This window comes from Eptatretus burgeri, chromosome 2, assembly GCF_056783735.1.
Source record: "Eptatretus burgeri isolate ZD-2024b chromosome 2, Ebu_testis_v1, whole genome shotgun sequence".
In the NCBI taxonomy this organism is placed as follows: domain Eukaryota; kingdom Metazoa; phylum Chordata; class Myxini; order Myxiniformes; family Myxinidae; genus Eptatretus; species Eptatretus burgeri.
Window position 1 is genome coordinate 66,571,706 of NC_140962.1, and position 11,158 is coordinate 66,582,863.

At 41.2% G+C, this 11,158-nt stretch overlaps 1 protein-coding gene across 1 annotated transcript in view; it reads right to left on the reverse strand.

Annotated features, from left to right (window-relative positions):
- XPO5 (exportin 5) overlaps positions 1-10,846 on the reverse strand; it is a 131,078-nt gene extending 120,232 nt beyond the window's left edge. Inside the window, exons 1-3 of the mRNA XM_085869608.1 lie at positions 10,610-10,846; positions 1,117-1,238; positions 765-837 (exon numbers count right to left, since the gene is read on the reverse strand). Coding sequence (XP_085725734.1) covers positions 765-837; positions 1,117-1,238; positions 10,610-10,723 — 309 coding nt within the window. The 5' untranslated portion in view covers positions 10,724-10,846. The remainder of the gene's footprint in view (positions 1-764; positions 838-1,116; positions 1,239-10,609) is intronic.
- Positions 10,847-11,158: the final 312 nt, after the last annotated feature.

Genomic DNA, 11,158 nt, shown 5'->3' on the forward strand with positions numbered 1-11,158 from the left:
GGCAGCCATTGGAAGAAATTCAGTCTCCTGAACATGTAGGCCTCACTGTCAGAAATGACTTCACTTAGGCTGACCATATAGCCAAGGTGGTCTCCAAATTCAGCTCTGCAGACTGGACATCCTCCGTCATTCAATTAAGAATCACAACTACTCCCATCCGGCAGTTTTTATTGGTATATTAATGGAGTATTGCTCTTCCATATGGGCTGGGACACCAGAATCACAGGTTATTCTTGGATTGTGTTGAATCTAAAGCTCTCAAGATTATTAGAATCCTCCATAATGAGGTTGAAGCACAGGCCTGCAACTCTCACATATCTGATAGATGTGTGGCCAATGATTTTTCCAGCCTCTCTTCTATTTTAGCTCCCTCTTTTACCACAACCCTTCCAACCCTGTCCAAGTACTCCAGGCCACACATGCAATTATTGTAATCCCTCCTGGTTAAACTCTCAATTTAATAACAGCACACCTCCATCCCTTTTATTCCCATTTTCTCCTTCTTTTCAAAATACTTTCCGGAGGCGGTTCAATTGCACACTCTTCACTCCAGCATTTCATACAGGCAGTGCCCCACGATCTTCTGTCATCCCCGAAGGCTACAAATGATCTTTTATATCCTCATTATCCCCTTCCTACCTCAACCCTCTTACTGTACAAGCCATTATGTATTAATGGACAACCTCTTTGTTACAGTTTAAGATAAAGCACAACACATTCAGCCTGATAAAAGGAAAGTATTTGGAAAAAAGATACATCCTTACATCTGTAATAATCTTCCAAATATCTTCTTTTAACTGTAGTTTTTCTTCTTGATTCATATTAATCCAGCGAAACCTGGATCGTAAAGTCAATGTGAAAAGCAGGAAAGTAAAGGAATCTTAAGACAGATACATTTGCTCAAAAAAAAAAAATTGTAAGTCAATCTGTTGTACAAATAATGCAAAAACAAGTACATTTCTCTCAAACAAAATCAGAGGAGAGCAAAGGGAGAGAATACGTTACTTGCCAATCATTTGTCTAGCAGAGACTAAAATGTGTGGCAGAAGCAGGAAAAAAATAAAATAAAAAACATGATGAAGCTTTGCTTATTTCATTTGATACGAGGACCCTCACTTGATGCAATGCTCCAAAAGCTGAAGGCCAAAATGCCGGACCATGGCAGAGTTTGTCTTGGTGGCCATGAGCCGGCCGCAAATTGACAGGCAAGGGGAATTCTCCTTCACTTCCTCGCAGAACTAGTAGAAAGAAAGCATTTCAATATAAATTTGATGAAAAGCAAGCAAACAATCGATTAAGCATTGAAAACATCATTCAAGGAAAATTGAAAATGCAGCAGACACGCACAAAAAAGAAAGAAGTAATTATAATAATAACTGGATATCTGTGATCACAAAGCGATCGCCAAGGGTAAGCCTCTCCTTACCCTTGGCCCGTGATCCAAAGATGACCATTTTTTTTGGACCACCATATGACCTTGAAATTCAGCATTTAGGGATGGAGTGTAAAGAAAATGTGTTCCCATCTACAATCTATCCATGAAAATCAGGGGAAAATTATTCGAGTTATGATCAAAAGGGTGTCTTTTTTATTAATTATGCCACAATCTGAAAAAAGTAGGTCAAGGACAATAAACAAATATCGGGTGCACAACTTCAGTGCAGGTACGCTATTATGATGCAAGAAAATCTTGGAAGGCCAAGCGGTTTTTGAGATTCCGCATTGGCAAAATTGAGCAACGCCAAAAAAAAAGAAAAAAAGAATTCTTTTTCTCAACCAACCATTTGACCTCGACCTTTAACCTGGAGGGTCTGATGTAAAGCAAGCATAAATGCACCTTGCACTTGGTTATCGAGAGAGGGCAATTTCATTCCGATAAGACAAACCTTAGTCGAGTTTTGGTGAATAATGTTAAAACTTCTATAATTGGGTGATGACCTTTTTTAGGTTAAGGTCAAAAAATTGTCACCCTCACATACTTTTTATTCCCATTATTGATGCAGCTCGGAAATTGGGAGTGTTGGGAGTGCAGGAATAAAGAAGAAGAAAAAACATTCTAAATGGTGGTTTCGTACTCCTCGGGGTCTAAGAAACTCTGGTACCATTAAAAATTATCTGCACTAATTGTAGAAACAAATCCGACAACAGCTATAAGCCTTCTCCTATCCTATCGGTCACATATAGTACAGGGGAGGCTCAATTAAAACAAAATTAAAACAAAAAAAAAAAATGATGTAAACTAGCACAGGCACTCAGTAGAGCGCATACCTTCGCCAACGCTACATTTTGTCCCCCCCCCCCCAGAAACCGTTGATTGTGAGGGTATTTAATCCCATACCACATCTGCCATCTCATATGTGTTATGATGGCTTAAAAACATTAAATTTCCTGTGTCATATCGTATATCACAAGATTGGGCATTGAATTCACAACATTTTGGCATTGGTTGCATGCAAATTGGATTAAAAAAAAAAACAAAAAAAAAAACGACCGCACTATGGCAAAATGACGATTTTGACCTTTTCATGACCTCGACCTTGACCTTTGTACTCTTAATTTTGTAATTGGTATTATAGTGTGGGGAACAGAACAGTCAACATTTTGGTGTTGGTTTCATGCAAATCGGATAAGAATTGACCGTGTTATGACTAAAACCGCACATTTTGCAATGTCATGACCCCCCCTGACCTTTGACTCCCAACCGGTAGTAAGGGTTATAACGTCATTGTGTCATGTCACATATCACAAGATGGGGCATTGAATTCTGAACATTTTGACATTAGTTGTATGCAAATTGGATACAAATTGACCGCGCTATGGTAGAAAGACGATTTTGACCTTTTCATGACCTTGACCTTGACCTTTGACCCGATCGCTCCCAAAATCTAATCAAATGGTCCTCGGATAATAACCAATCATCCCACCAAATTTGCTGCGATTCAGTTCAATACTTTTGGAGTTATGCGAATAACAAACAAACAAACAAACACACGTATTCACAAATAAATAAATACACAGCGATCAAACCATAACCTTCGCAACAAAGTTTGCGAAGGTAATCACAAAAAGATTCAGAAAAAAAAACATGATGATAAAAGCAATCAGTAAAAACTTTAACAGCACAAAAGTCATAGAGTGCAAAATGTGAATAATGTTATAACCTGAAACAATGTCATTTGGCAAAGACAATGGCAAAAAGGAAGACATTTTGTAATTCCTTTATAATTGCATATTGCTTTTACTTCCACCATTTCTTGAAGATAAACATTCTCATTGTCACATTTGCTAAATTTTATTAAAAAGAGGTGTTAATAATGATAATGTATTGAAAAACAAAAACGAATTGTATTTTTCAATTTTAATGCGTGAAATTACAATATTTGCTGCGACCACCTGTTTCAGGCAAAACAGCAGATACTGTATATCCGTTTTGGAATGCTTTCCTGCAATTTATTTCGGAATTCCATTGGGAGGGCATTCCATGAATTGTAGAATGTTTCCCACAATTCACATTTTCATTCTGGATGTTTTTAGTTTTCGTCCTATCCAAATAATCCAAAATCTTTGGCCGCCACACTTTTTCCATCAATTTCTAATTTCTCTCTTGCTGTTAATATAAACCTACACCATGCCCAAGATAGCAAACTCTATGATACTCAAAAGAATCGTTTTACACTGAGAAGACAATTCCCAGATCGAAATATCCCACATAACAGATATTTTTAGATTGGGCATTCAAGCAACAACACGGAAGCATAATGAGAACGGAGAAGTTAAGGATTAAAAAAGAAAGGATTGGAAGGCCATATAAACTCATAAAAACAAAGGAGCAATACTGAAAGATAAGTTCCTTCAGAAATAGAAAATAAAAATAAAAAACATCAAGTGCTGAACATACACAAGAACTGGCACAGATATCATTGGTTCAAGTGGACTCAACTACCGTAGGAAGGTGTCATCAAAAATGGTCTCGGGCTGGCAGGATGACCTGGATTAGAGGTATGCACACTCGTCTCTCAGCTGTCGAGACTGAGTTTGAAACTCAGCCCAGAAATAAACTATCATTCTGGCGTTTCATCGGCAGGGTGATTCATAAATGTGTGTGCCTCTCGGACAGACGTTAAATGGGAATCTTATTTGTCGGCAATAGTTGGTGGGTGTTAAATACTCTACGGTGTTCTTCACTAAGAGTAAGTGAATTATCTTCGGCACCATGAACAAATTCCCAATTCGTGCCCTAGCCACTGAGAAGGCAATGGCAAACCACCCAGTGTGTAACACAGTATGGTACTGTACATCAGAATTAGAGAATCATATAGTGCCACCTGGTGAAAGCCAGTATTACAGGTCATAAACTATAAAGAACAATCAAAGATTGCAAACCCTCACCCAGACTTGTTTTGTGTGGTTTTATAGTACGTATTTTATTGATGTACTCAAATTCTAATTGTACCCTACATACATTATCGACGTACTCACATTCTAATTATACCCTACATACATTATAGACGTACTCACATTCTAATTGCACCGTACATACATTATAGACGTACTCACATTCTAATTGTACTGTACATACATTAAAGACATACTCGCATTCTAATTGCACCATAGGTATTCACATCCTAATTGTACCATAAATACATTATAGGCATACTCACATTCTAATTGTACCGTACATACATCATACACGTACTCACATTCTAATTGTACCGTACATACATCATACACGTACTCACATTCTAATTGTACCGTACATACATCATATACATTCTAATTGTGCATACTTTATGGAGGTACAGTACTCAGTATAAAAAAGATAACATGTAAAAATTGTGGTCTATGTCTGGCACGTTACGTAAGAACAAATAAACAGGCAAACAAACGAATGGACCCACAACTCTCTCCTCTAGCAAGGGTAAATATATGCCAAAGACATCAGAAATGTGGGGGATTAGCCCTTCTTCCGGGACGGCTTATTTGCCAGTTGTGTCAGACGCATCCCCAGTTTATGTCGGAGATGTGTTCCTGAAAAATGCGACAAAAATCAAAACAGTTTTTCTTTTAAGAATGAATGGAATCAGGGGGATGCATTCCTTATGTCACCACTTCAGGTATTATATTTCACTTTTTACCTATGATATTACCGTTTTTTTCAATCAATGACAGTTATATTCAAGTACCAATATGTATAATTAAATATATTTTACATTACAAGACATTTAAATAAAAAATAAACCTCTCCCGGAAGCGGTCGGAGGTGGCAGTCTTCTTCTTCTTCTTCCTCATTCTTCTTCTTCTTCTTCCTCATTCTTCTTCAATGGATGTGGGCATATTTATTGATCAGAGGCAAACTTAATAATCTGGCAATCCATCAGTACCAGCATCCATTCGACAAATAACATCCAACTTAATTTGTAAAGTCAAGTTTCACATCTAATTTAATGCGTTGCCATTAGCTATTGACGTCAATATCAATGACATCGCAGACACGCCACTTCCGGGTTTGTTCAATTGTCACCGCAACGGAATACGCTTTGCCATGGATCCTTCGCGAGAGTGCGGTGTGTGGGGTGCCCATGACCGAGCACGCATCCCACTTAAAAAGAGACGTTCCAAGTCATGTGGCTCGAATCTCTCCCTGACCATGGTGTCGGAACAGGGCCGAGCAGAGAGAATGGCAGAGTCGAGAGTGGTCGTGGAAAGAGGATGCCAGGACAATGGCTGAGGCCCAGAAAGAGGAATGGCCAAGCAGGTGGAGCTCACGCGGTGCCCAGAGTAAGCTCGCCGTCAGGATAGGCGAGGTGCTCTGGGTGCTTGGGGATGGACCTGAATGCGCTTGGTCCCGTGTTGAGGTGCGGGAGAGCACGGTCCCTGGTCCTGGACCAGTGGCTCCTGCTGCTCTGCATCTCCAGATCTGTTCCCGTGGCCCGTTTGTGGAGCCAAGGTGCATCAACCATGGCGATGCTCTCTCTGCGCTCCGTACTTGCCCTGGGCATTCACAGGGACTGCTCGATGTTTGCAGACATGATGCAGGCAATCTCATCACTGCGGCCGGCACTCGGTGTGCCATGGGCTGGGCGAGCCTTGGGGACTCCGAGCTTGGACAAGTCTCACAGGTAGATTTTGAAAGTGCATTTTAGCCTTTCAAATCGGCAAAATACTGCATCAAAGTAGATTTTAAAATAGGTGAAACACTGTATAAATGTACCTTATGAAACCCATCCATGAAAATGATCATCACGGGGCAAACGGCCCTACAACGATCAATATTGATGATGACGATGATGATGATGATGATGATGATGATGATGATGAGGGAACACGTTTGCAATGCCTTTTAACCAATCTACAGAGCAGTACATTTATTTCTGTGTGAAACAAAGTACAGTAGTTCTTTTGACGCTTTCGTGATCTCCCAATTTGGAACTTTAGCGATGTATTCTGGCATCTTTATCAGTCTTGTAAGTTCGGAAAATCGTCCAGAATAAAAGGTATGGCTTTTAAAGCAACAAAAATGTGAGTTGAGACGACGAATATCAAGAAGTAGTATTGATAACGAGCGACGTATTTGCGAAACCACATGAAAAGGGGAGGCATAAACCGGGGTATTACTGCACATTGAAATCAGTATGCACACAAAATAAATAAATAAATAAACAAACATATGTACATATTACCCTCAAATACTATGTACACAATACAGTAGGCAAAACACGTTAAAATATAATAAAACAATATCCATTATGTATACAGGGTGTCCCATAATTCAATATGGATCATTAAAAAATATATTTGCTTTTTAACAATATTTTATTGGCTGCTCTTAGAGCACCCTTATTCTGGACATTTCCCTGTCTGTCTGTCCGCAAAACTTTGCTCAAGCCTAGGGGCTAAACCACTCAACCGATTCCAATGAAATTTGGTAGGTAGGACCAATATTTATGGGAATCGTGTGCTTTCAAATATGGGACCCCGGGCCCTAGCAACGGCATAGCAACGGCCCTTTAAAGTGGTCAAAAAAATCGAAAAAAAATCAAAAAAAAAAATCGAAAAATCGAAACTTAGAGTTCTGTGTGCAATCTATCTAGCTCCCTTCATGCCAATTTACAGCCCTAACAAAAATATTTGTAGGAGGAGATAGGTTTTGGGCGAGTACATGTCGAACATTTCAGAAACGGTTAATTGCGAATATCTCAAAGAGAAAGTCTGATTTTGATGAAACTTGGGTGAAATGTGTACAATGTTGCTAGCATGTACACAAAAATGAATGGTTGCTGCACACCTCCGTTGCTTAGCAACAGCTAAAATACTTTATCGTACATCGTACACTTAATGTGGACTGTACAAAAAAAAAATCAATACCTCCGAAACTGGACCTCCGAGGGACCTGTTTTTTTTTTGTGCCCAAGGAGAATGTCTTACAGCATCATATAAAAAAAAACAATCTTTAGCGAATAGATAAATGGAATTACCAGGGCTGCCATTTGTTAGAGTCTCTTTGAAAACATGCCTGAAATTTCACAAGGCGGGTTTCTGGGCGCAAACTAAGAGGGCTGTGATCATCATATTTATTGTGCTAAATTGATTGATAGCATGTACATGAATATCAGCTAGTCGCGTCGGCCAGCTTTCCATCTAAAGCGAGCAGCCATGTCGCCTACCGGCTTGTTAGTATTTAATGTTATTAATAACAGGCAATATGATTGGTGAAATAATTATTCAACAGTCATACGATTGGTTGCCTATATTTTCAATCCTGCACCCCAAAACAGAGTACTACTTTTACGTTCCGTAATTATTTCTAGGACATCCTGGACAAATATATATTGCACAACATACAAAATTGAAAGCAAGAAATCCGACAAGAAAATAACCATGATTAACGAGTGCGTGTCGACAAGTGAAGACATTCTCACAAACAAAATAACACTTGGAAACTACAACGGCACCTCCGCAAGGCTGAACAGTTTACGTTTTGTATGCCACCGATAGGCCGGATCTGAACCAAAATAAAATTGGCTTGTTCTTGTCAACTAACCAACTCCTCCACCAAGTTTTATTATAACTTGTCCACAACTTTTTTTTACATCCACAATACATCGTTTTGTCCCCATCTCTCAATGGTGAAGGATCACTTAAAAAAAAATTATCCTGTCCGGATCCGGATCTAGATCTTCACCTAAATCAATTCGGCCTCGTCACACACCAAACCTGTCCCACCAAGTATCATCTGAATCTGTCAACAACTTTTTGAGATATCATGCAATGCCGATTTTAGCCCCATCTCTCAATGGTGAGGAATCAGTTAAAATTAAATTATTATTGTATCCAGATCTGGATTCAGATCTTCACCAAAAATGAATCAATTCTTCCTCGTGGCACTCCCAAACTGTCCACCAAGTTTTGTGTGAACCCATCCATAACCTTTTGAGATATTGTGCTATATAACGTTTTTGGCCCTATCAATGGTGAAGAATCACTTCAAAAATTCTCAGATCTGAAATCTTCACCTAAATGAAGCGTTGCTGTCCTTGGCTGGTCACCTAAACACAAAAAAATCAGAACAATTGCTTGAAAACTGGCCAAAAATCGTGTGACAAACAGACAGAGAAACAGATGCTACAGACCAACATACTTTGCGAAATTTTTTTTTCCACCAAGTAACAAGGGTGAAAACATAACCTCCACCCACCTTGAGTAATGGAGGTAAAGGAGAAGTAGGAGAAGGAGGACAAGAAGGAGGAGAAGGAGAAGAATAAAAAGGAGAAGGAGGAGGAGGAGGAGGACAAGAAGGAGGAGAAGGAGAAGAAGAAAAAGGAGGAGGAGGAGGAGGAGAAGAAGAAGAAGAAGAAGGAGGAGGAGGAGGAGAAGAAGGAGGAGAAGAAGGAGGAGAAGGAGAAGGAGGAGGAGGAGGATGAGGACGAGGAGAAGAAAAAGGAGGAGAAGGAGGCGGAGAAGGAGGAGAAGGAGGAGGAGAAGGAGGAGGAGAAGGAGGAGGAGAAGGAGGAGGAGGAGAAGGAGGCGGAGAAGCAGGAGGAGAAGGAGGAGGAGAAGGAGGACAAGGAGAAGGAGGAGAAGGAGGAGAAGGAGAAGGAGGAGAAGGAGAAGGAGAAGGAGAAGGAGAAGGAGAAGGAGAAGGAGAAGAAGGAGGAGAAGGAGAAGGAGAAGAAGAAGGAGAAGGAGAAGGAAGGGAGAAGAAGGAGAAGGAGAAGAAGAAGGAGAAGGAGAAGGAGAAGGAGAAGGAGAAGGAGAAGAAGGAGAAGAAGGAGAAGGAGAAGGAGAAGGAGAAGGAGAAGGAGAAGGAGAAGGAGGAGAAGGAGAAGGAGAAGGAGGAGAAGGAGAAGGAGAAGGAGAAGGAGAAGGAGAAGGAGGAGAAGGAGAAGGAGAAGGAGAAGGAGAAGGAGAAGGAGAAGGAGGAGAAGGAGAAGGAGAAGGAGAAGGAGAAGGAGAAGGAGGAGAAGGAGAAGGAGAAGGAGAAGGAAGGGAGAAGGAGAAGGAAGGGAGAAGAATGAGGAAGGGAGAAGAATGAGGAAGGGAGAAGAATGAGGAAGGGAGAACAATGACGAAGGGAGAAGAATGAGCAAGGGAGAAGAATGAGGAAGGTAGACTAATGAGGAAGGGAGAAGACTGAGGAAGGGAGAAGAATGAGGAAGGGAGAAGAATGAGGAAGGGAGAAGAATGAGGAAGGGAGAAGAATGAGGAAGGGAGAAGAATGAGGAAGGGAGAAGAATGAGGAGGGGAGAAGAATGAGGAAGGGAGAAGAATGAGGAAGGGAGAAGAATGAGGAGAAGGAGGTGAAGGAGGTGGAGGCGGATAAGGATAAGGAGGATAAGGAGGATAAGGATAAGGAGGAGAAGGATAAGGAGGATAAGGATAAGGAGGATAAGGATAAGGAGGATAAGGATAAGGAGGATAAGGATAAGGAGGATAAGGATAAGGAGGATAACGATAAGGAGGATAAGGATAAGGAGGATAAGGCTAAGGATAAGGAGGATAAGGATAAGGAGGATAAGGCTAAGGAGGAGGATAAAGAGAAGGATATGGAGGACGATAAGGAGGAGGATAAAGAGAAGGATATGGAGGAGGATAAGGAGGAAGAAAAAGAGAAGGATATGGAGGAGGATAAGGAGGAGGAAAAGGAGGAGGGTAAGGAGGAGGATAAGGAGGAGGGGTAAGGAGGAGGATAAGGAGGAGGGGTAAGGAGGAGGGTAAGGAGGAGGGTAAGGAGGAGGGTAAGGAGGAGGGTAAGGAGGAGGGTAAGGAGGAGATAAAGAAGACGGCGTTACATTCAAAATTTTGTAACGTTCGGAGGTGAAGGAATTAGGGATTTTAATAGTCGAGTGGAAGGATTAGGGATGTTCACGTTGCAAAGGAAAACATCTATCGCCAATAGAAATGACCGTTTCACTCCAGGAGAATGTTGTCCAAAGCATTACAACCAAACGGAAAAAGGGAAATGCCAGGGGATCCTGTGCTGGTGATAAGTCTGCTCTGACATGATACATTTTCTGTGTATTTTCACATCGACTCCCTCAACCCCCACGATCCTGAACACGATTCGGCCCAAAGTGCCCATTGTATGGAGCCATTTTTACGGCCAAACTACCTTATAGGCCTCAGTCCGCTGGTCAGGCTGAGAATCGAGGTTCATGACGATGTTCAGCGCCTGCACAAGCTTCTGACACAAGTCGTTCACCTCTTCGGTCTTCCTCACGGCCATTGTCCTAAAAACCAGAAGAGAACCACAAATAAACCCACACAACCTCCTTGCGGTGAACACGTTGACTCAAACTCGCAGGCACGTTCTTGGCCAGCCCATACAGAGGACCCCTGGTTACTATGGCGATGCAGAGACGGCGCGTGGGAAGAAGAATGCATTTTAATAAACCTGACTGAACAACGACTCCTCAGCCGAAGCTCACGGGTCACTCGATAACCTTATAGATATCGAAAAACAAGTAAGCATACTTATACAGCAACAACTTTAAAAAATAATGGTGTGTTCCGTTAGCAAGCGGCTTGCTATCGCTTCCCAATTGGCTTGCCTGATGCATAGCGCTCAAGCAAGCATTCCAACGGAACGGAGCGCTCGGTACCGCTTAACAACATGGCGCTCTCCATGTAAAGTTGACAAACGATGCGATCGTGGGACTCC